The 26,152-nt window shown below is 42.0% G+C and overlaps 2 protein-coding genes and 2 long non-coding RNA genes across 7 annotated transcripts in view; 2 read left to right on the plus strand and 2 right to left on the minus strand.

The window, feature by feature from the left end:
• Window positions 1-1,463: 1,463 nt before the first annotated feature.
• LOC124047592 lies at window positions 1,464-2,714 on the minus strand. The gene is made up of 3 exons (XR_006841114.1): window positions 2,614-2,714; window positions 2,419-2,481; window positions 1,464-2,027 (listed from the first exon to the last, which is right to left on the minus strand). It is a non-coding gene; the product is annotated as an uncharacterized LOC124047592 (long non-coding RNA).
• A 77-nt stretch (window positions 2,715-2,791) lies between these two features.
• Window positions 2,792-5,360, plus strand: abi3b (ABI family, member 3b). The gene is made up of 5 exons (XM_046367906.1): window positions 2,792-3,023; window positions 3,406-3,573; window positions 3,779-3,958; window positions 4,229-4,374; window positions 4,562-5,360. The coding sequence occupies exons 1-5, from the start codon at window positions 2,883-2,885 to the stop codon at window positions 5,139-5,141; spliced, it is 1,215 nt and encodes a 404-aa protein (XP_046223862.1). The 5' UTR covers window positions 2,792-2,882; the 3' UTR covers window positions 5,142-5,360.
• Window positions 5,361-6,066: 706 nt separating this feature from the next.
• LOC124047593 lies at window positions 6,067-11,391 on the plus strand. The gene is made up of 4 exons (XR_006841115.1): window positions 6,067-6,168; window positions 7,032-7,207; window positions 9,260-9,554; window positions 9,943-11,391. It is a non-coding gene; the product is annotated as an uncharacterized LOC124047593 (long non-coding RNA).
• Window positions 11,392-18,048: 6,657 nt separating this feature from the next.
• mpp2b (MAGUK p55 scaffold protein 2b) overlaps window positions 18,049-26,152 on the minus strand; it is a 54,310-nt gene continuing 46,206 nt past the window's right edge. For all 4 annotated transcript variants that reach the window (XM_046368961.1, XM_046368962.1, XM_046368960.1 and 1 more), the window contains 7 exons: window positions 25,645-25,776; window positions 25,414-25,516; window positions 22,409-22,477; window positions 22,021-22,182; window positions 20,965-21,167; window positions 20,422-20,550; window positions 18,049-20,031 (listed from right to left, as the gene is read on the minus strand). In XM_046368961.1, the coding sequence (XP_046224917.1) occupies window positions 19,855-20,031; window positions 20,422-20,550; window positions 20,965-21,167; window positions 22,021-22,182; window positions 22,409-22,477; window positions 25,414-25,516; window positions 25,645-25,776 (975 nt within the window). In that variant the 3' untranslated portion in view covers window positions 18,049-19,854. The remainder of the gene's footprint in view (window positions 20,032-20,421; window positions 20,551-20,964; window positions 21,168-22,020; window positions 22,183-22,408; window positions 22,478-25,413; window positions 25,517-25,644; window positions 25,777-26,152) is intronic.

Here is a 26,152-nt window from a genome sequence, read left to right on the forward strand (position 1 = left end):
GGCTATAAGCGCAGCAATGCACACACAGCGTAGGCTATAAGCGCAGCAATGCACACACGGCGTAGGCTATAAGCGCAGCAATGCACACACGGCGTAGGCTATAAGCGCGAATGTTCCATTAGCGGGAAAACACCATTATCAAAAGTGACGGCCAATGTGATTATGCATGTAATGCTTTCATTATAAAGGTGCATTTTTATGGTGAAAATGATCTGCCCCAAATTTGAAACTCTGCTTATGTATGTCCGGTTCTAATATAATGTGCTTAATTTTAAGAAGTTATTTGGCCACTTTAGTTAGATACAAACCTTAACAAAACATATAGGCCTATGGGCTAGCCTACATGAGGTGTGCGACTATGATTCACAAGTGATAAGCTAATATTGTCACCCATCAGACTAATTCTCGATTTAATCTTGTCTTTACGTATACTAAATAATATATGTGTGAATTTATTTTGATTTAGAATGGACCATTATCATGCACATATCTCGATAGCGAATGGTAGGCTATACTCCTGTGGTATAGATAAGCAATGTGCTTAATATTAGGAAAGTTGATAAATAAATATAGTAGGCCTAGCCTATAGAAAGCTGATGGGATCCTCCTCTTTTTAATAGAGGCCATCATTCTGTTTTCTCGCTCAGTTGTATAGCCATATAAATGTTGCGCAACATGAGCTCATGGGCTCCCATTTAAGTGTTTGATTTTCGATCACATTGGCATTGATGTCAGAGTGATTAGAGGGACAATAGAGTGCTGAATACCAGGCAGTTAGCAATTTTGGTAGGCTGCTAATGACCATCAGCAGCATCACCATAACTAAACGGTCACCTGGAATTTGACTGGATTCATGACTCGTGACCGCCGGTGTGGCGATAATATGGTCAGCCCTCTATATGAGCCATAAACAATGTGATTAACCTGGGCTGACAAAAGACGTACACAATCATATCATCATTTTCTATCCTAAACAAAAGGTAGAAATATAAAAGATAAGTCAAGGAGACGTGAGGTTACCTTCAAACACGAGTTCATGTAAGCTCTGTAGCTACCCCTATACAATATCTAACAGTGAAAATACTGAATAGAGAAAGAAAGGTGCAGACTTAAATCAATGAAAATATTGTGGTGGTTGAGACTGACTATTTTCAATTATCTGGATTCAATTATCTGAATTCAATTATCTGAATTATCTGGATAAAAAAAATATATAGTCTCACCTTACAATCAATCAACCAATCAATCAATTTCAAGGTAATTCAAATTGCAACAAGTCTTTTGTTGGACAAAATGCTTCAATCTCATGTATGCATTGGCCTATCTCAGAGGAAACCGCTATTGGCTTTACATTTTTTAAATGTACAAGATACCTGACGAAACCGCACTTTTGTTCAAAATGGCTTTCGACACATTAACAGGTATTTTTTTTATTGGCTTATTGATAAGCAATCATAGCAGGATCAGAACATTATCAGGGACATTGTACATGGGAGGATAGGGCTAAAAATGGGCCGGCTCATCTGGCATATACCCAAAATGCCAGATGGCCAGTCCGCCCCTAGACATTGTACATGGCAGCACTTCACTGATTGATTGACTTCATTCATGTGGATCAAAGGCTGTATAGTCTTTACAATCTTCGCGGCAGGCTTGTTTGTTAGGAGCCGATCAATGATCATGGCAAGAAGGAAAGTAACTTGCAATGCAGCAAATATACAGGAGGAAGCTCCCTTTATGGATGCATACGTTTTTTTAATTCAAAAACATAGATTTGACATATTATCATAATTTTATGCCATTATGGAGATAGAGTAGGGTATTGATTTCGATGGATATATAGATAGAGGTAGCCACATAGCAGGCAGGCAGGCAGGCAGGCAGGCAGGCAGGCAGGCAGGCAGGCAGGCAGGCAGGCAGGCAGGCAGGCAGGCAGGCAGGCAGGCAGGCAGGCAGGCAGGCAGGCAGGCAGGCAGGCAGGCAGGCAGGCAGGCAGGCAGGTAATGAGAAGGGACCTATTTGAACTGCTGAGGCCATAGTAGAAAATGCATTATAAGACTGACCTCTAGTGGAGGTTCAGTAGAGAAGGCTATAGCTTTATCCTGTTAATGTATTTATGGACCTTGCACATTTCCTTTCATTTGGGGTCTTTGAAATAAAGACTATGTTAGAAAAATCACCTAAAAGGCGAGCCTAAGCAATGTTATTTAAATAAATGAAATCGATATTTGGGTGCTGACATTAAAAACGTAGGCCTATAAATTACATATTTTCACTGTATAGAATTGTGATTATTCAAGTAGCCTAGCTTTAGGCTACCTTATTAGATGATTATCAGCCGTGCTAAATCGTATGGTTGTTTTTTAAGTTTAGCCTGTAATATTAACACCGTAGCCTAGTTGGAGTCAAAACTCATACCTTGCGGTTGTTCCGCATTCAGCAGAAACTCCTTGCAGCAGCATGCCTCGCCTGTCACTTCACCTGGAGTATATTCATAGTCAGATTCTTTGCAAAACTTTTGTTCTATTGCAAAACGTTTTAAAACAGAAACAGTTTAGGGTTTACCAAAGTGAACCAAACAGAGCAAACTGAACGAACCAGGGAGGAACCTACCTGTATTTGTCTATTAGAAACTAGCGTTTTCGTTGCCAAACGTTTTCCGTTTGGAGTAAACGGTTTCCGTTAGAAACAGTTTTGCAAAACTTCTAACTTTTTTCAACGGAATAGGAGTAATGAATGCACCCAGGTAGTCTAGCTCGCTGGCGGGACGCTTTCGTTCGTCCTCCTCGACTATTGATATAAGAACACACCCACAGAGTTTGACACACCTTTACTTTGTAGTTAACTTCTGCACATTCTTTCCGGACCGAACAAAGTCTAAAATGACCGAGCAAACGAAGTGTTCAGAACTTGCTACCCAAATATTAATAGAGGCTCCCGCGTCGAGAAAGGCGCTTATTGACAACTATAACAACCTTCACAAAGTGGCCGATTACTGTGAAAACAATTATTTAGGCCTACAGGTGAGTATTTTTTGACAATGATAACATAATTAACCAACTGAATTATTCTAATAGGCTTAGTCTATTTATTTGCTTATTGAATATATTTGGTGGAAATTGTGAATTACTTTTACTTGCTTGCTGTGCTCTTTCTCTTTCTGTCTTTGAAACAAAAACGGTACGATGCCTTCTTTATAACGTAGTTATAAAACATTTGACATTTTAATTTACAGCCTTAGGCCTACCCATTTTGAGGGAACATTGAGGCATATAAAAGGTCAAGTTGTGCACTCGTTCTGTTTATCATAGTATTCTGATTGTGTCCAAAAATATACTAACACTGTAAGAAGTTTTGCTATATCATACCTTTGCCAAGAAAATAATGCTTGAAACATGATTAAAGGACGAGAACACATGGAAGGGTTTGGAGGAGACCAAGGCTTTGACCACTCAGGCTTTGGCCAGTGTGGCCTACCAGATCGACAGCCTAGCCACTTCTGTCCTGAGACTGCTGGACACCCAGGCCATGCAGCTGAAAGACATGGAGAACTCCCTCAACCTCCTCTCTCTGGTGAGAAACACTGTCGCTTTATCCATCAGTTAGCTCATGAGGCTACACTACAGTACGGGGCTTTTGCTCAATAGATGATGTACAGTACAGTAGTGCGTCCCACATGGCACCCTATTCCATATATAGTGCACTACCTCACTATATAGGTAACAGGGTGTCATTTGGGACCTACACTCAGTGTTGTAATACCTGTGCTATCTCCCAGGCTGTAGCTATCCATCAGGAGAAGGTGTCTCGAAGAGAGATGGGAATTTTCACCACAGTAACGAAGTTGGCTTGCGCCAAATTAATGAGCCCTCCCAAAGCTGGCCGGGAGCTCGAGGGTTGCTACATCAGAAGACCCATGTCCTTCACCGGACTGGACACACTGGGCCACAGCTTTAACGTGAGGACAGCTGGGAGAATGTTTCGCTTTATGGATACATTTTATCCCATTAGACTTAGCATTGTTTTTCTGTAATATGATATTGATCGACTGTCCACAGATAATAAACCGCAGTCTACATTATTGTAATTACAATTACTGGCACTTAGTTACTTATTAGCACCTACTTACTTTGTAATTCAATCCCGCCAGAGCAATGTTATTGGGCCATCTAGACTTTAGAGCAGTAATATGTTTGTGGTGTTTTTCTCAATTTATTGTCTTTCCCAGCTCAATGAGTCGCAGCCTCGGAAAAGAACAGGGACCACAGAGAGCGTGCGGAGTACAGGGAGCTGTGGCCCTGTGGAATGTCCCGTTGCTCCTGCTACCCAGCCTGGGGAACCCTCCTCAGCCAGCGTCAATAAGGATCTCTATAGGTAAGCACAGCGCTAGTTAGGGTGGTGAGTGGTGATGGGATAGGACCAGTTAGCATACTGTAGTAAAACTCATCATGAAATTGTGCCCTTAAAACCAGTACCATCTGTTAGTATTACATGGCTTTAACTGTCTCAAAGATAAAGTGATACATCCATTGAATGGAACCTTCTCATTCTACCCTCCCAGGTCCAATCTTGGCATTAATGTGGCCCTACCATCGGTGCCCACCTTGCCAGTCTCCTCAAACCTCATCCAAAACTGCCCACAATCCCCTCCTGGATCCACGTTTGACTCCAACATCCCACCTCCTCCTCCTCCCCCACCTGGCTCCATGGGCACTGGTCCTCCTCCTCCAACACCCTCCATGACCTCATCGAATAACCCCCCTCCTCCTACACCGAATGCATCCCCTAATGTTCTCTCTCCGCCTCCACCTCCTGCCAGCGCATCAAATAGCTTCCCTCCTCCTCCTCCTCCTCCTCCTGGTTCAATGGGTAATGCTCCACCTCCTCCGCCACCTCCACCTCCTCCCAGCTCATCAAATAGCTTCGCCCCTCCACCTCCTCCTCCTCCACCTGGTTCAATGGGTAATACTCCTCATCCTCCACCTCCTCCCAGCTCATCAAATAGCTTCCCCCCTGCTTCTCCTCCACCTGGTTCAATGGGTAATGCTCCTCCTCCTCCACCACCTCCTCCTCCTCTCCCTGGTACCTCCACTAAGGTGCCCCCACCTCCTCCACCACCCCCACCTCCTCCGCTTCCATAACTTATATTGTTACGTGTCTTCTCTATCTACCTTCTGCTATGTAGGGATTACATGATAACATGGCACAGCAATGAATTGAACTGAATATGGTATGTAACCTGAATACAGTGTGTGATCATGATTGAGTTTTTATGAATATGTATAAAACAAATTAGATTTATTTCAATTTGCAAGTATATTGATGACAGGATTCTGCATTAAAGGACGTTTTTAAATCTATATTTTGCTATGTTGTGTTTTGCAGAAACTACCTCTATGTCCACCAGTGCTATGTTATGGTTCTCCGTTCAGTTATACAGTTATTCAGCCATTCAATTATACAGTTATTCAGTTATAACTGTACACAACTGCATTTGACAACACCACACCACTACGAAGACCGTACAACACAAACAGATCTGGGACCAGGCTACTATAGCCTACATATATCTCACAAAATCCCTCCAAAAGTACACATTCCTACCGATGTAAAGCAGCTGTGGGTCTCACTCATCCAAACTTCCGCGACGTGTCCCAACAATGCCCAGACTGCATTCCTCAGTTACATGCCTTAACGTGGACCCCTTGTTTTTCTCATTAGCCTTATATTCTTCATTTCCCTCCCTCTAATAGTCTTACACATCTATATCATATATGTTATATATACAGTATGTTTATTAATATCTCCACTTGAGTCTTCATTCCATGTGCCTCAAAGCAATTGGCTGATGTAGGATTTGTCCCAAATAGCACCAGATTCCCTATATAGTGCACTACTTTTGACCAGAGCCCTTTGGGTGCAGTTATGGTCAAAAGAAGTGCACTAAATAGAGAATAGGGTGCTATTTGGGACGCACCCGTAGCTTCAAAGTGTTGTGCGTCACTGATAGCACCTGATAGTACCTGACAGTAAACATGCTTAGGGTCTTTGAACAGGTCAATAAGGCTGTAAAAGTGTGTCTTTGCGTACTTCCTGTGACAAGAGTATGAAAGCAACTCACAGGTCGACATACAGGTTGCCGTACATTCAGAGGTCTTGGTTGTTAAGGTAAGGTGCATTTTGAATACATCTATAATTACAAAATGCAGTAATAATGTAGTAGTCATTGGCGACAGGATATTGCATGACTGTTGTCTTACTCCAAATCCAACTGATTTTCATTAGACTTTGAAGTCAGAATGAAACGTAAGTACATCATACAAGGTCCAAATTCATTCAACCCAGTTCAATTATTTTAACATGGTCATGGTTGGGTAGAGGGAGGCACCATAACAACTATGCCTCTCCCTCTTTGTAACAGTGTATAAAGTGTATACTTTTCCATTGGATTGTACCATTGTATTAAATGGTTGTTGACAGGGGCTTTGTAATGATCACACTTGTCATTGGGCATTTATGGACAAAAGGGTCAAAGGTTTATGCTCCAGTTTACTTGTTTTCATTTGTAAAAGAGGTCAAACTTGTACAATTAAATGTAGCTTATTCGGTTGCCTGTGACTTCAGGGGTATAAATCATTACTCCGATTCTGTTGCAAAACGTTTTGTTTGCTCTGTTTGCTTCCGATTTGATTCTTAAACGGTAAACAGTTTCCGTAATAAATACACCCCTGATCACATCTGTCTCTGCTGATCAGTGGTCAGTGTCCTGCTCAGAATCTGCTCCGTTTGGCCTTTAGAAGAAATGTAAAGGATGCAGACTTTAGATAGACTTGTGTAATTCTTACCTACATTTTATGTCACCTGGAGCACCTAGAAAATGAAATGACTTCTGAGAACGTACTATGTAAGTGGTTCTGAACCGGTCACAAAAAAAGGGTTGAGATGGGTTATTTCTGGGTCGTGAAGCTGAGTCTGACATTGAATAGGAACTGAACATGACCGATTGACTAGCGCTTACTGTTGATTCACAGAGAGCTGTTGAAAGTCCTAATAGTGATGAGGAGGCTGCTGGATAGAAACGTAAGGAAGATCCTTGAACTGTACCTTAGGATTCTCTTTTGTGCGTTCTCCACACGGAGACAGACGCCTGCCACAACAACAGACTGCGCATCATGCTGAATGAAAGTTGGTTACTTGATATGATAAAGTAAGTCTTTCTGTTTTCCATATTATGTTGTGATCTCCACCTCTACCAAACAGAAACAAACATACTGATGTTCCAATTTACACACCGATGTGGATGTACTATATGCTACACATTACAACAGTATGTGTGCAATAACATGAGGTTATATTTAAGCAATAAGGCACGAGGGGGTGGGGTATATGGCCAATATACCACGGCTAAGGGCTGTTCTTAGTGGCCATATACCACAAATCCCTGAGGTGCCTTATTGCTATTGTAAACTGATTACCAATAAATGTTTTGTCCTACCCATGGTATACGGTCTGATATACCACAGCTTTCAGCAAATCAGCATTCAGGTCTCGAACCACCCAGTTTATAATTTTAAGAAGTGTTTCACAATTGCTGACATTTAATCCTAGTAAAAATTCCCTGTCGGAGGTCAGTTAGGATCACCACTTTATTTTAAGAATGTGAAATGTCAGAATAACAGTAGAGTGATTTATTTCAGTTTTTATTTCTTTCATCACATTCCCAGTGGGTCAGAGGTTTACATACACTCAATTAGTATTTGGTAGCATTGCCTTCAAATTGTTTAACTTGGCTCAAACGTTTCGGGTAGCCTTCCACAAGCTTCCTACAATAAATTGGTGTGAATTATGGCCCATTCCTCCTGTCAGAGCTGGTGTAACTGAGTCAGGTTTGTAGGTCTCCTTGCTCACACATGCTTTTTCAGTTCTGCCCACACATTTTCGATAGGATTGAGGTCAGGGCTTCGTGATGGCCTTGACTTTGTTGTCCCTAAGCCATTTTGCCACAGCTTTGGGATCATTGTCCATTTGGAAGACCCATTTGCGACCAAGCTTTAACTTCCTGATTGATGTCTTGAGATGTTGCTTCAAAATATCCACCAAATTTTCCTCCTTATGATTTCATCTATTTTGTGAAGTGCACCAGTCCCTCCTGCAGCAAAACACCCCGACAACATGATGCTGCCACCCCGGTAATTCACGGTTGGGACGGCTTGCAAGCATCCCCCTTTTTCCTCCTTGGCATTATGGCCAAACAGTTCTATATATGTTTCATCAGACCAGAGGACATTTCTCCAAAAAGTATGATATTTCTTCTCATGTACATTTGCAATTGTAGTCAGGCTTTTTTATGGCGGTTTTGGAGCAGTGGCTTCTTCCTTGCTGAGTGGCCTTTCAGGTTATGTCGATATAGGACTCGTTTTACTGTGGGTATAGATACTTTTGAACCTGTTTCCTCCAGCATCTTCACAAGGTCCTTTGCTGTTGTTCTGGGATTGATTTGCACTTTCACACCAAATTAAGTTCATCTCTAGGAGACAGAACGCGTCTCCTTCCTGAGCAGTATGACGGCTGCGTGGTCCCATGGTGTTTAAACTTGTGTACTATTGTTTGTACAGATGAACGTGGTACCTTCAGGCAATTGGAAATTTCTCCCAAGGATGAACCAGACTTGTGGAGGTCTACAATTTTCTTTCTGAGGTCTTGGCTGATTTCTTTTGATTTTCCCATGATGTCAAGCAAAGAGGCACTAAGTTTGAAGGTAGACCTTGAAATACATCCACAGGTACACCTCCAATTGACTCAAATCAATTAGCCTATCAAAAGCTTCTAAAGCCATGACATTTTCTGGAATTTTCCAAGCTGTTTAAAGGCACAGTCAACTTAGTGTGTGTAAACTTCTGACCCACTGGAATTGTGATACAGTGAATTATAAGTGAAATAATCTGTCTGTAAACAATTGTTGGAAAAATGATTTGTGTCGTGCACAAAGTAGATGTCCTAACCGACTAAGTTATTTGTGGAGTGGTTGAAAAACAACTTTTAATGACTCCAACCTAACTGTATGTAAACTTCCGACTTCAGCTGTACAGTACAGAGAATAGTTTTACAAAGATGTCCAAGAGCAAAACTAAGTGGCAAATCCTTGTCACTTCCATGGTCATCAGTCATCATCAAACCTAAGTGTAATATATACTGTAGTTCTGGCTGTAGTTGACTGACTCCTGACTAAATCCTACATTCCTCAAACTACAATTCCCAGGTTCTTAATCACGCCTTTGATGTGCATAGCACTGTACCTGCTGTGTTGCCGTAGAAAATGGCTGTGCACTCAGGAAGAAGAGTCAGATGACTCCTCTGTCTATGTCATCCCTATGCATGAAGAAGAGAGGACAGAAGGTCAAAGAGAGGAGGCAAGTCCCCCCAGTAGACCTCCTCGGCCCTCAAGGGCCCCAACCCCTCCACCGTTACCCACGACTGTCTACAGACCTCCCTATAGAGAACTGCCGCCGTATAGCTCAGTGGATCTCATCAACCCTGCACCGCCATACACTCCGGTACGACATCCCTCCACTGCTAGGTTGACCTCCTCAAACTGTCAACAGACATCTTGATTATAAAGACTTTCAGCGGCTGTCAATACTTTCCCCAATTTTGTCATTTAGGGGGGAAACATCAGCCTTGCAAAACCAGACTGAATGCTGTGCTCACTATGTTTCACTTGAATCAGGCTAGAAAAAAATAACTTGCTTTTAAAAACACGGGCAGTGCAATCTTCTAAGCAGTCTAGTGACCGAACTACTAGCAACATATGATCACTTCACATTCAGTTTTTAAAGAAACAGAAACAACTTGAAGAAACAGAAACTACACACAGACAGAGGTATCAGTGACTATAACCGTTCAACTTGGCACTAACATGAACCTGACTCCTCTCCATTGCAGTTTGACCCAAAGGACCCAGAGGACGTTCCACCTTCCTACCGAGCGGTGATAGAGGACATACCACCCATCTACTCAGCAGTGGTGGTGTCAGATGACCTTCCATCTGTCTGGTATCCGCCACTGCCCCCAGTCTCACCCCCCTTACTCCCAAGTCCAGGTTACGCCCAACTCCCGTTACCAAGACCCTAACATGGATGCAACTTGCACAATTGAGAATTCCATTTAATCCCACAGCACTTCTGCTACAGCCTGGTCCCAGATTTGTTTGTGCTGTCTTGCCAACACCTATAGGCAGCACAAACAGATCTGGGACCAGGCTATGTCTGCTATTCCCTTGCACCTCCATGGGGTTCATATAGAGCTCTGAACATATTCAGGCCGACCAAAGAACAATGCTGATTAATATACATTTTTGAGGAAACTTTGGATGTATATGATACAGGTAGAGCCTAGAGTTGTTCCCGGTTGGTGAAAACTCAGGGCCTGAAATACTGTATAGTGGTACATCTTATTTAAATGGAACACTTTCGTCACTGACGTGACATTGTACTGTTAAGTATCTGGTTCGGCTTGTGTAGAGGACTGGGCCATCATGGAGTCATTGTTCATTTCGTCAACAAAAATAGTGACTAAAATAATCACCCAGGTGACTCTCTTGCTTCACCTTAACCAGTCAACACCACCAGCCTTCTAGTTAGCTAGAATACTCTTTGCTGGTTAAGAAATACAAGCTGCTTTACCAAATGAAAAACAATAACAGCATTGTGTTTAATAGTAAAACAACAGTCTCTTCCTTGAGTAGGCTATAGAAAAGTAGGCCGTCTTTTAAATGTGTAGTCTCGTTCAACCCTCCCACTTCTCCCACTGCATTTCATATACAGGTTCTGTTGTCAAGTGTCCCTCTTTTCCTCAGAGAAAATGGCTTTAAGCCCTTAAGGTACCATTTAAAAGACATGACCCATAATACCAGCGCTATGTTTTTATAAATTTAGATCGTGCATTGGCGGGCAGCATTTTACATTCATAAAGCATATCACAGGCCGTTCTTAAACTAGGTTACTTGCGGACCGGACCGTTATTTGTTCAGGCTACACCTTGTTCAGTTATGTTACCTCATTGGCTAGCTAAAGCTAGCAACCTGGGGGAATGTTCAGCATTTTGAAACGTTCAGACATAAATATGCTCTGTAGAACAAACATGCCTCTCTGACATGTTGAATAAGAAATAACGTAGCCTCTATTCTTGGAATTTCTATCTGCAATGTTCAAGAACGTTTTTCAACTGAACGTGGCCCTGGTAACATTATTGGTAGCCTACAGTGACTGGAAAGTATTCAGACTCCTTGACATTTTTCCAAATGTTGTTACTTTACAGCCTTATTCTAAAATGGATTAAATAAAAATTATCCTCAGCAATCTACAAACAAAACTCTATAATGACAAAATGAAAACAGGTTTTTAGAATTTTTGACAAATTTATTTAAAAAAACACATTTACATAAGTATTCAGCAACGAAATTGAGGTCAGGTGCATCCTGTTTTCATTGATCATCCTTGAGGTGTTTCTACAACTTGATTGGAGTCCACCTGTGGTAAATTAAATTGATTGGACATGATTTGGAAAGGCACACACACCTGTCTATATAAGGTCCCAAAGTTGACAGTGCATGTCAGAGCAAAAACCAAGCCATGAGGTCGAAGGAATTGTCCGTAGAGCTCCAAGACAGGATTGTGTCGAGGCACAAATCTGGGGAAGGGTACCAAAACATTTCTGCAGCATTGAAGGTCCCCAAGAACACAGTGGCCTCCAAGACATTTCCTAGAGCTGGCCGCCCGGCCAAACTGAGCAATCGGGGGAGAAGAGCAGTGGTCAGGGAGGTGACCAAAAACCTGATGGTCACTCTGGCAGAGCTCTAGAGTTCCTCTGTGGAGATGGGAGAACCTTCCAGAAGGACAACCATCTCTGAAGCACTCCACCAATCAGGCCTTTATGGTAGAGTGGCCAAATGGAAGGCACTTCTTAGTAAAAGGCACATAACAGCCCGCTTGGAGTTTGCCAAAAAGCACCTAAAGACTCTCAGACCGTGAAAAAACAAGATTCTCTGGTCTGATGAAATCAAGATTGCACTCTTTGGCCTGAATGTCAAGTGTCATGTCTGGAGGGGACCTGGCACCATCCCTACTGTGAAGCATCGTGGTGGCAACATCATGCTGTAGGGATGTTTTTCATTGCAGGGACTGGGAGACTAGTCAGGATTGAGGAAAAAATTAACGGAGCAAAGTACAGAGAGATCCTTGATGAAAACATGCTCCAGAGCGATCAAGACCTCAGCCTGGGGCGAAGGTTCACCTTCCAACAGGACAACGACCTTAATCACACAGCAAGACAAGACAACGCAAGAGTTGCTTCGGGACAAGTCTCTGAATGTCCTTGAGTGGCCCAGCCAGAGCCTGGACTTGAACCCGATCTAACATCTCTGGATAGACCTGAAAATAGCAGCAACGCTCCCCATCCAACCTGGCAGACCTTGAAAAAATCTGCAGAGAAGAAAGTAAGAAGCTCCCCAAATACAGGTGTGCCAAGCTTGTAGCTTCCTACCCTGCACACTTGAGCCTGTAATCGCTGCCAAAGTTGCTTCAACATTAGTAAAGGGTCTGTGATATTTATTTTATATACATTTGCTACAAATTCTAAAAACGTGTTTTTGTTTTGTCATTATGGGCTATTGTGTGTATGTTGATGAAGGAAAACACTTTTTAAAATCAATTTTAGAACAATTTTTGAATAATAAACCTAACAAATTGTGGGAAAAGTCAACCATTTTGTGGCACAGAGAGAAAACAAAAGGGATTGTAAACAATTTATTGAAATTCTTCTTGCCACTACACAAAGTCTGACTGGGTAAATAACTATATTTTGAGTTAATGTGGACCCAGTGACTCAGACTTGAGCACTTGGACCAGGACTCAAGCACTGGGACTCTGACTTCAGCCACTTACTTGTGACTTGGACTCGAGCACAGGGGACTTGGGACTTGATTCGGACTTGAGGTTCAGTGACTCAAATACATCAATGGGTGAAATAGTTATTAGCTCCCTTTCAAAATCATTAGCCCCTGTTCTACTTTTGGAGATCAGTGGCGTCTGTGAAACATTCATAACAATGGCAATGACGCGACCGAATGATGGCGGTGCAATCCATACTACTTTGCGGCACCATCGGGTGATTAAGTCTTTCTCTCATGTCTGTTTGTTTTGTATGTAATGTGCAATATCTATGTAGGCTGAATTAGGAATTTACATGGTCAGAGAATTCGAATACAATTTTATTCTTATTTACAGTACCAGTCAAAAGTTGGGACACACCTACTCATTCGAGGATTTTTCTATATTTTTACTACATTGTAGAATAATAGGGAAGATATCAAAATGATGAAATAACACATGGAATTATGTAGTAACCAAAAAAGTGTTAAACAAATCGAAATATATGTTATATTTGCGATTCTTCAAAGTAGCCACCCTTTTCCTTTATGACACCTTTATGACACCTTGCCCCTCATTTTCTCAACCAGCTTCATGAGGAATGCTTTTCCAACAGTTTTGAAGGAGTTCCCACATATGCTGAGCACTTGGTAGCTCATTTTCCATCACTCTGCGGTCCAACTCATTCCAAACCATCTCAATTGGGTTGAGGTCAGATGATCGTGGAGGCCAGGTCATCTGATGTAGCACTCCATCACACTCCTTCTTGGTCAAATAGCCCTTACACAGCCTGGGGGTTTGTGTTGTGTCATTGTCCTGTTGAAAAACAATTGATAGTCCCGCTAAGCGCAAACCAAATTGGATGGCGTAATGCTGCAGAATTTTGTGGTTTCCATGCTGGCTAAGTGTGCCTTGAATTCTAAATAATCAGTGACAGTGTCACCAGCAAAGCATCATCACACCTCCTCCTCCATGCTTCACGGTGGGAACCACACATGCAGAGATTATCCGTTCACAAAGACACAGTGGTTGGAACCAAAAAGATACATTTGGACCACCGGTCTAATATCCACTGCTCATGTTTCTTGGCCAAAGCAAGTCTCTTCTTGTGTCTTTTAGTAGTGGTTTCTTTGCAGCAATTTGACCGTGAAGGCCTGATTCACACAGCCTCAACAGTTGATTTTGAGATATGTCTGTTACTTGAACTCTGTGAAGCATTTATTTGGCCTGCAATCTGAGGTGCAGTTAACTCTAATGAACTGTAACTCTGGGTCTTTCTTTCCTGTGGCGGTCCTCATGAGAGCTAGTTTCATCATAGCGCTTGATGGGTTTTGCGACTGCACTTGAAGAAACTTTCTTGAAGAAAGTTCTTGAAATGTTCCGGATTGACTGACCTTCATGTCTTAAAGTAATGATGGACTGTCCTTTCTCTTTGCTTATTTGAGCTGTTCTTTACATAATATGGACTTGGTCTTTTACCATATAGGGCTATCTTCTGTATACCATCCCTACCTTGTTACAACACAATTGACCTACCTTGTCAATTCCACAAATTAACTTTTAACAAGGCACACCTGTTAATTGAAATGTGTTCATGAAGCTGGTTGAGAGAATGCCAAGTGTGTGCAAAGCTGTCATCAAGACAAAGGGTGGCTAATTTCAAGAATCCCAAATATAAATATCATTTGTTTAACACTTTTTTGGTTACGACATGATTTATTTCATAGTTTTGATGTCTTCACTATTATTCAAAATGTAGAAAATAGTTTTAAAAATAAATAAAAACCCTGGAATGAGAAGGTGTGTCCAAACTTTGACTGGTACTGTATGTTTGTCAAATTGTCTTCTGTTGGGAAGACAATAGGATGTTATGCAGAAAAATATGTCGATAGGACCATGTTTTGTACTATATGTTTGTCCACATGGAAATCAGTGATTTGTGTTTACTATAGGTTGAGGCAAATGTGATGTGACTAAAATGAAAGGGCATTTGGTTGACAAAAATGACCCAGTGTTTTCGTACATTTTGACAACAATTAGACTAAATTAGATATTCAAATGACAAAAATGTGACTAAGACATAATGATATTTTAGTCAAAATGACTAAGACTAGACCAAATAAATAAAAAAAGAGTGCCAAAATGAACACTGTATGGATGATTTTCTCTTTATCTTTTGGAAAGAGTTTCTTGTGAAGAAGGTATAACACTGAAAAAATGCACCTTTATATTTGTCATATTTTGACAAATATTGCTGATATAAATGACATTGTTTACATTAATGTACATTATTTTGATTTATATGTCATTTCTATTCAAGATGAGAGAAAAACGATGCAACACTTACTGTGCAACATGCCTCCTGTTTGTTTGTAATGCAGATGGAGATAGATAGAGCACTCAAGGAAGAAGCTGCAGAAAATCTCAAAACAAAATACTCTATATAGGAGTGAAACACTGCCCCATTTAAAAAATATATTTTGATTTATTTATTTAACCAATTCTTATTTACAATGACGGCCTACCCGGGAACACAAAATGATCAACTAGATGGTCAAGATAACATGGGTATTTATAACCTCAGTTATGACCATTGTTCGTTGACTACTACAACCCTAGACAAACAAACCCTATCTGAGGTCCTGTTGAGACAGGGGCAGAACAACAGATTTTTACTTTGTCAGGTTGGGACAGATTTTTACCTTGTCAGCTTGGGGATTCGATCCAGCAACCTTTCGGTTACTGGCCCAACGTTCTTAACACCTGCCGCCCCTTTGTCGCAGTAGCTTAAATTAATTGTTCCCAAGGTAGGCTGCATGTGCTACCAAATTAAATTCACTCGATTCAGAGCCGCCTCTTCATATACGCAGACTAAAACTCACTCGAACATTTTGCCTGTGGGGTGGGGGGCCCCTCGACCAAATCTCTCTTAGGGCGCTGTCTACTATAAACCCACATACACTTACTTACCATGCTAAAGGACACATGCAGGTAGGCCTCGCTGTCTACTATAAACCCACATACACTTACTTACCATGCTAAAGGACACATGCAGGTAGGCCTCGCTGTCTACTATAAACCCACATACACTTACTTACCATGCTAAAGGACACATGCAGGTAGGCCTCGCTGTCTACTATAAACCCACATACACTTACTTACCATGCTAAAGGACACATGCAGGTAGGCCTCGCTGTCTACTATAAACCCACATACACTTACTTACCATGCTAAAGGACACATGCAGGTAGGCCTCGCTGTCTACTATAAACCCACATACACCTACTTACCATGCTAAAGGACACATGCAGGTAGGCCTCGCTGTCTACTATAAACCCACATACACTTACTTACCATGCTAAAGGACACATGCAGGTAGGCCTCGCAAAGGTATTTCAATTCATTAATCGACACAGTACCAATGAATGAATTGAAATACCTTTGGGATTGAAACGGTTATACAATATCTGCGGTAGCAGAGAGAACCGTCTGTGACTTGGGTGGCTGCAGTCTTTGACCATTTTTAGGGCCTTCCTCTGACACTGCCAGTGATGTACTGGTCCGTACGTACTACCCTCCGTAGCGACTTGCGTTCGCATGCCAAGCAGATGCCATGCCAAGCAGATGCCATGCCAAGCTGTGATGCTGTCAATGCTGCAGCTGTAGCACTTTTTGAGGATCTGAGGGCCCATGCCAAAACATCTCAGCCTCCTGAGGGGGGAAGAGGCATTATCGTGCCGCCTTCACGACTGCATTGGTGTGTGTGGAACATGTTAAATACTTAGTGATGTGGACACCCAGGAAGTTGAAGCTCTCGACCCGCTCGGCTACATCCCCTCCGATGTGGATGGGTGCTCTGCCCTCTGCCCTCTGTTTCCTGTAGTCCACCTTCAGCTCCTTTTCTTGCTAACGTTGAGGGAGAGGTTGCTGTCCTGACACCACACTGGCAGTTCACTGACCTCCTCTTTATAGGCGGTCTCATTACTGCAGGTGATCAGGCCTACCTCTGTCGTGTCGTCATCAAACTTAATGACGGTGTTGGAGTCGTGCGTGGGCCACACAGTCATGGGTGAACGGGGAGTACAGGAGGGGACTAAGAGCACACGTTGAGGGGCCCCCGCACATTAACTCTGTACCGGTACCCCCTGTATATAGCCTTGCTTGTTATTTTATTGCTATTTATTTATTCATTATTTTTTACTCTTTGTTTATTTGTATTTTTTTAGGTATCTATTTTTTTACTTTACACTTTTATTTAAAAAATCTTAAAACTTTGCATTGTTGGTTAAGGGCTTGTAAGTAAGCATTTCTACACCTGTTGTATCAAATAACATTTCATTTGATTACTGATGCCACCTAGAGATGGAGTGTGGATGTGTAGTGTCCCAAACCAGCCCCTCGCCCCGACCTACTCGCTCGGAGGGCCCTCCCTTGTACCTTCTTCACTGAAGAAACTCAAAGGGTGACTTCCAGAGTGGCAAGCGGATCAAATACAGCCATCAACTTTGGGACACACTGGTGACTTGAATGATGCGATTCATGATCCATATTTAAATAATAAAACAAGTATGAAATTCAAACGAACATATCCCCCCTGTCCTTTTACAAGATGTGAACCTCAGTAACAGTTAAACCTTTAATTTGGGTGGACTTTCATTTGTTACATGTGTCAAGCCTCGAAATCAGACACAAACAAATGCACGTGACATATACTTATGTCGCATGAAATTGCGCAAATTCCAAACATATTGCAGTGCATGTTGGGAAAGCACTTCGCCTGGAGCCTCCAGCCTTGCTGGCTCGGTCGAAGTGGCTATCGGAGGTTCTAATTAGCACCGACACCCTCAGTTTATTCGACACTATGGCAGAGGTGTGCGTGAGCGCCCAAATGGTGCGCCGAGGGGCTGATTTGGGATTCAGACTACCTGTGCACCTAACTACTAACTAAACTTGACTAACCTCCATTTGTAACACAAGGAAGAACATTTAGAATTAAATCTACCTTAAGCCATGAGGACGAGGCAATGTTCTACAAGATATTTCATCTTTAATATTTTTCTATGAAATTCAGAATTACAATCTTGTGTAGCTGCCCCACTACCTCAACACTGTAGTATAGTAATCCAGAGCACTAAAGTTTTCTTTATATATAACCTTTGTTACAGTACAATATTTACAAAATTCTGAGATAAAATCACTGGAATTATACATCTATATTATTTTAATCGTAGGGAAAGGGATAACATACAGTAATCATGCTGCAGCATGTGAAAAATAGATAACATTTCAACCTATAACTAGTGTACAGTAAGTATATCCTTGGCCTCTGTACCATGTTAAGGCAAAGTAAGCATGTTGGAAGCCACATATTTTTTTTATATATACGCTACCTGTCAAAGGTTTAGAACACCTACTCATTCAAGGGCTTTTCTTTATTTGGACTATTTTCTACATTGTAGGATAAAAGTGAAGACATCAAAACTATGAAATAACACATATGGAATCATGTAGTAATCAAAATAGCGTTAAACATATCCAAATATATTTTAGATTCTTCAAAGTAGCTATTTTGGATAAACTATTTCATCATTTTGAAGTAGAAAATAATTATACAATGTAGAAAATAGTCAAAATAAAGAAAAACCTTGAAATGAGTAGGTGTGGCCAAACTTTTGACTGGTACTATATATATATATACATATATCCTGTATAATCAACATTGAAAATAAACTAAATATGTCCATCAAAACAAACATTCTACTCAGAAAGAGTCAGACACTATAAGTAACAGACACTATAGTCCACATGAAGTAAAACGAACTGGTGTGCCGAGTAATCAAACAATTACACCGTTTCCATTAAACATAGTTTCAATCATCTACAACATTTCTTAGGGGCCTAAATTCACACTTAGCGATTGTGGTCACATCTGTGCTAAAAAGATCACCAACTGAATATTTCCAACATCTCGCACATTAAACTAATTTTTTTTTTTTAACACACATTTGATTTTTTTTTTAAACATGGTAACAAAGAACAAAGAAATTTAATTTGACATTAAAATATTCAATCCTCAGAGTGAGAAAATAGCGCGTATTGACATGTATGCATTGTTGATTGCTTGTGTGTTTGTCTTTGTGCGAGTGGGTATGCATTCATGCGTGAATTGGTGTATTCGTCTCAGATCATGTATCGCTATGCTATCTTTTTTTCAACAAAGAGAACATAAATAAGAATAAGTACAGTAACATCAGGACAACTGTCAAATATTTACAATCGTACGCTCATATGACAAAATACACAGAATTTCATATGAAGAATAGTGTGACAGTTGGTACCTTTGTATTCTAAATTGGCCACGAAACGAAACACTCAATGTAAACATTGTACTACATAGTTTTTGTAAGATTTGGGAAGGCTAAACATTGTCAGGGAACTCCTGGTAGTATAACAATATCCATTATACTCCAAGACCGCCAGCACAGTATTTGCAAAATATATAAGCCTACTTCAACATATATAATATACTGCCACTCGTATCACTCACACACTACGCACTGTACCTCAAATCCCCTCTAAAGCCTCCTCAACAAATACCAATATATATTTGGTTATTTGTTTATTTTTTACATATTTTTTAAAAACAAAAATTGCAGTTTGACATCATGTCTGCGGAGTATATAATTTGTGCAAAAGCCTACCATGAGGCAAACCCCTTGCACTGGAACATCGGGATTGGCCCCTTACAACAGACCTCCAACCAATAATGTCACAAGCTGTGGAGGGAAGCTCCACCCCTTTACAATTTACTCTCTCCTGATTGGTCCCTCTCTACCTGCGGCCTGTACCAACTCCTCAGGCCTCTGATGCCTATTCTGACCTCCTCATGATGACATCCTGACCTCTAGCTCTGACCTCTGACCGGCCTTTAGAAGACCCAGCTGACAGGAACCCACTGCTGCTCTGCGCCTAGTCTCTCCAGCGCCATCTTCAGGCCGCAGAAGGCCCCCTCCAGGCTGTCGTTGATGATGTTCAGGTCAAAGTAATGTCCGTAGGCCCGCTGGATCCTTTCGCTCTCATCCACTGTCCTCTTCAGCTCTGAGTCCTGCATGGGAGGAACAACAGGGGGATGATAGTGGTTATCATGGACAACTATGACTTGTTTGCATATGAACAATTAGGCCCGTTCAAAAAGGATCTCAGAGTAGACGTGCTGATCTAGGATCAGATCCTCCCTGTCCATCACAATCTTATTCATTGTGGTCTAAAAGGTCAAACTGATCCCATGGCATGTCCCGAGAAGGTAACAAGGGTGGACATAAACACTGAGACTGGTTGTACACGTTCAGAAATTAATTGCAGTGACTGGGCATATTAAAGATGATGAATTGCTAGGGTTAATGCATTATGAACATACCAGTCCTACATTTGACCATGTGTCTAACACCAATGTCTGCTAACAGTAACAGGACCAGTGATCCAGTCTGGGACTCACCGTTAACTGTTTGGTCATCACTCCGGCTTCTTTGGCAGACTTATTCATGGCTTTGAGGACCTCGTAATCTGGAGCCTCAATAAACACCACGTAGGGAAGGAACTCTGACGTCCGCAGAACCTTAAGTGCCTGTAGCGTGGAATGGAATCGTTGAAAAGTGGCTGTAGCAATATATTATTATTAACCCCACTAATGACGTAACGAGCTACTGAAATTGGCCACGAATCACTTGAAAATGTGTCTCATTGAAGGAATCTGCTCCTTCCGTTTCCTCTCTGTAATTCAAACTCTCGCTTTGGTTAAACAATAAGAACATTATATCATAACCCTATTACTTTACTATGTGCCGAAGTTTGGCATAGTGGTAATGTAGCCAAAAATCAAAAAAAAATAAAACAATGTGAATGGGGGGAACGAATTCAGTTCTCCTTTAAATGAAAAAAAGAAGGTCCAAATCAACCTCTTCCCTAGACATCGATACCCCCCAAAATGTATAGAGGATGATATCTGAATGAATGTGGATGCCCAGATGCTATAGTCTACCTGTGGGTTGACATCCAGGATGCAGATCTTGCCAGAGTCCACCACTTCGTGGATGGAGTTGATCTTGGTGCCATAGAGGTTCCCGTCGTACTCGCCGTGCTCCAGGAAGCGCCCGTTCTTAATGTCCAAATCCATCTCACTGCGAGTCATGAACGAGTACATCTGTGCATCCTTCTCATCCACCTTGGGTTTCCTTGAGGTAACTGTTGATCAGTGGTGGAAAAAGTAACCCATTTTCATACTTGAGTAAAAGTAAAGATACCTTTATAGAAAAAGTAAAAGTGAGTCACCCAGTAAAATTCTACTTGAGTAAAAGCGTAAAAGTATTTGGTTTTACATATACTTAAGTATCAAAAGTAAATGTAATTGCTAAAATATACTTAATTATCAAAAGTAAAAGTACAAATAACAAAACAAATCCTTATAATTAAGCAAACCAGACGGCACAATTTTCTTATTTTTAAAATTGAAGGATAGCCAGGGATACACTGGCTATTGTTTACAACACTCAGACATCATTTACAAAAAAACATTTGTGTTTAGTGAGTCCGCCAGATCAGAGGCTGTAGGGATGACCAGGAATGTTCTCTTGACAATTTTCTGTCCTGCTAAGCATTCAAAATGTTAAGAGTACTTTTGGGTGTCAGGGAAAATGTATGGATTAAAAAGTACATTCTTTTTCTTTAGGTATGTAGTGAAGTAAAAGTCAAAAATATAGGAGTAAAGTAAAGTACAGATACCCCAAAAAAATATTTTTTACTTAAGTACTTTACACCACTGCTGGTGATAAATACAGATTGATGGTTGTTGTTTGGTCATGTACATTAAGGTATAGCAACTGACAAAATACAGTGCTGAACAACACACACAGAATCACAAAATGTAGTTTTTGTAACTCATACAAAGTATGAGGTATTTTTAATAATTTTTAATATTTTAAAATTGTTTATGTTTTTTGTATACTTTTCTAACATGGCATTGTTTACAGAATACCAGAGTACATCAAAGTGTCAGTGTTTCGTAGCTCTGTCAGTGTTGCATGTTAGTACTACTCACAGGGGATGGTGGTCCCATACCGCAGGGGGTCTGACACCAACAGTTTGTTCTTCAGACTACGGCGGCCCACTCCCTGTGCTCCAATCAGAACCAACGTCTTCCGACGGAACGGGGAAACCTTGGCCACCTCCTCGTAGATCCTCAGCTCATGCCGATCAAACTCTGAACAGTCAACATTTTCATGTCAGATATCCGCATTACTAACGGTATTACTTTACCTAGTCGAATTCATGCTGCACCTACTCAATCTAACATCAATCTAGCATACTGCATTGACAACAGTTTACACGTTTTGTCTAATAATGTTTACAACAAGTAAAGACTACATTCGCCGCAGTTTCAAACATTGTTACGTTCACAAATGGTCATGTTGGTACAAAAAACCCACCAGCATTTTTGGTCGTTAGATACATCATCTTTTTCTTCTTCTTCCCGCCCATTCCAGAACAAAGAGGACCTGTGAAAAGCAACACACAAAATGTTCGGTCTTCATTCAGTACTTCTCAGCCACTTCAATTTAATCTTTAGCAATTTAATGAACAGCGCCTGCCAGGGTCTGTTGCCTTTTCGAGTGTTGCTGTTCTGAATCGTAAATCAGGTCTGCTGAGGGTGCAATAGGTCGCATGTACCACTAGAGGGCAGTATGCCTCTGCATTACAGTAAGGATGACACTCCATTTTATTACAACAGTACAACTACGAATCACTGTTACTGCCCAGTCGTCTCCTCAGTATTGGCCGGCAGGTGGATTTTGAGGACATTTGTTTGAAGCGGGGACAACAATGGGCATGACATAACCTTTTGATGTTTGTTTTATGAAAAGAAATACGACTTTGATATCGACACAGTGGATCAATATGTTGATGGGATGCTTGAAAAGAGCTTTTTAAATATGGCTCAATCACATTAAAATCCTAAACTGCATGCTGGTTCCAATGGCTTAGTCGGCAGCACCATGGCAACGCCACTGTTGTGTGTTTGATTCATACATTCAATACAAGTAGCTTGGGTTAGGCATTTTATATACACTGCTCAAAAGAATAAAGGGAACACTAAAATAACACATACTAGATCTGAATGAACGAAATATTCTTATTAAATACTTTTTGAATGTGCTGACAACAAAATCACACAAAAATTATCAATGGTAATCAAATTTATCAACCCATGGTGGTCTGGATTTGGAGTCACACTCAAAATTAAAGTGGAAAACCACACTACAGGCTGATCCAACTTTGATGTAATGTCCTTAAAACAAGTCAAAATTAGGCTCAGTAGTGTGCGTGGCCTCCACGTGCCTGTATGACTTCCCTACAACGCCTGGGCATACTCCTTATGAGGTGGCGGATGGTCTCCTGATCTCCTCCCAGACCTGGATGAAAGCATCCGCCAACTCCTGGACAGTCTGTGGTGCAACGTGGCGTTGGTAGATGGAGCGAGACATGATGTCCCAGATCAATTGGATTCAGGTCTGGGGAACGGGTGGGCCAGTCCATAGCATCAATTCCTTCCTCTTGCAGGAACTGCTTACACACTCCAGCCACATGAGGTCTAGCATTGTCTTGCATTAGGAGGAACCCAGGGCCAACCGCACCATCATATGGTCTCACAAGGGGTCTGAGGATCTCATCTCGGTACCTAATGGCAGTCAGGCTACCTCTGGCGAGCACATGGAGGGCTGTGCGGCCCCCCAAAGAAATGCCACCCCACACCATGACTGACCCACCGCCAAACCGGTCATGCAGAACGTTCTCCACGGCATCTCCAGACTGTCACGTCTGTCACATCTGCTCAGTGTGAACCTGCTTTCATCTGTGAAGAGCACAGGGCGCCAGTGGTGAATTTGCCAATCTTGGTGTTCTCTGGCAAATGCCAAACGTCCTGCACGGTGTTGGGCCCCACCTGTGGACGTTGGGCCATCATACCACCCTCATGGAGTCTGTTTCTGACCATTTGAGCAGACACATGCACATTTGTGGCCTGCTGGAGGTCATTTTGCAGGGCTCTGGCAGTGCTCCTCCTTGCACAAAGGCGGAGGTAGCGGTCCTGCTGCTGGGTTGTTGCCCTCCTACGGCCTCCTCCACGTCTCCTGATGTACTGGCCTGTCTCCTGGTAGCGCCTCCATGCTCTGGACACTACGCTGACAGACACAGCAAACCTTCTTGCCACAGCTCGCATTGATGTGCCATCCTTGATGAGCTGCACTACCTGAGCCACTTGTGTGGGTTGTGGACTCAGTCTCATGCTACCACTAGAGTGAAAGCACCGCCAGCATCCAAAAGTGACCAAAACATCAGCCAGGAAGCATAGGAACTGAGAAGTGGTCTGTGGTCACCACCTGCAGAACCACTCCTTTATTGGGGGTGTCTTGCTAATTGCCTATAATTTCCACCTGTTGTCTATTCCATTTGCACAACAGCATGTGAAATTTATTGTCAATCAGTGTTGCTTCCAAAGTGGACAGTTTGATTTCACAGAAGTGTGATTGACTTGGAGTTACATTGTGTTGTTTAAGTGTTCCCTTTATTTTTTTGAGCAGTGTATAATTATATCATATACTGCATGAATACACCCCACAAGTGCCACATATGTGTCTACAACAGACCTAAGAGGAGTCTTAGCGCCTTAGCAGACTGGCACATCCTCCAACTGTAGATTCTCTTATCCAGAGTGACTTGCATACATTTTCATACTTCATTGTACTGGTCCCCCTGTGGGAATTGAACCCACGACCCTGGCGTTGCAAGCACCACGCGCTACCAACTGAGCCACAAGTGAAGTGAAGGGAAGCAGCTGCAGGCAAGGCTGCAGGCTGACTCACCACCCACCATGTGTACTGGTGTGCTACAGACAGACAGAGGACACTACAGTATGAATGTGACCTGGCCCCTCTGTTTAGAATGAGCTTAACGAGGAACAGATTGAATCAGCCCGCCTGTCTGAGTCATTCCTCTCTAAGCCTGCTGCTTATTTGCTAGTCCCTCTTCACTGATGAAACAACCGTCTTGAAGGTTGACTGGGGGACAAGCAGGGTTCTAAAGCGTGCACAGTGCACAGTGCACAGTGCACAGCGCAAAACACCCAGAGCCACAAATCTTCCTTTAGTCTCCATTTGTGCTTCCTGATTTTTTTTCTTCCGTTTCTTTTTCTTCTTGTGGACCATATTGTTGCGCATTCAGCCAATAATAAAGTATCATCGCACCCTTATCTCTGTTTGAGTTCTTCAGTGTCTTGTGTTATTTCCACGACAGATGTCAGAGGAGTAGACGTGTTCAACTTGTGCATTCAGAGCGTTATCTTTAGCGTGTAGAAGATGTCAAGCTACTTTGTGTCTTCCAGCCCGTATGGGTTATAACACGGTATCAGGAATGACGCATATATAATATACAGCACCTGTTGTAACCAGCTCCAGATCTCTCTTGACAAAAGCCTTCCTCTTCTCCTCCAGGAGCTGGCTGGGGATGAGGCCTGCACTGCCCCCCTCCAGGTGACATGCCTGTGATGAAAAGAAATGCATAAAGCTGTCCTGTCACCATTTTAAACAACAGCACATTGAAAACTATTCGGGATAAACGGGATAAAGTGAACGATTTAAGAGTGGTTGTCCATTCAGAAGTGACTGACCTGCCACCAGTTGAGGTCCTCCTGATTGAAGATCTGCAGGATGTCTCCACTGCTGAAGCCCAGGCCTGCCTCCTTACAGGGAATTAGGTTGTCATGGGACGGGTCGTAGTCAAAGTGACACTTCACATAGGCCTGGGGAAGATGGAGAGGGCACTGGGTAAAATATGTTGTCTACTTAGCCCGGTAACCTCAGCATACACCCGCACACAGTACAGAGAGGCGGTTATTGTTGATACTGTGTAATACACGGAGTTGAACATCTCTTTACTGGACTGGATTTATTTTGCCCTTAAGGGGAATTTATCATCTACTATCAACATGTACTGTAGCACCCACCTGCACATAGATCCTTATATGGAATGGAATTGTGTTTTGACAAACAGTCTTTCTTATGATTGGCAATGTGCTGTGATGATGGAGCAGTTTTCCGATGCAAGGGAAATGTCTACACAGACAACAGCGTCTAATCTGTCATCTCTCTCCCTCTCAGAGATAACATTCTGCAGCA

Source organism: Oncorhynchus gorbuscha, linkage group LG11 (assembly GCF_021184085.1).
Source record: "Oncorhynchus gorbuscha isolate QuinsamMale2020 ecotype Even-year linkage group LG11, OgorEven_v1.0, whole genome shotgun sequence".
NCBI lineage: Eukaryota > Metazoa > Chordata > Actinopteri > Salmoniformes > Salmonidae > Oncorhynchus > Oncorhynchus gorbuscha.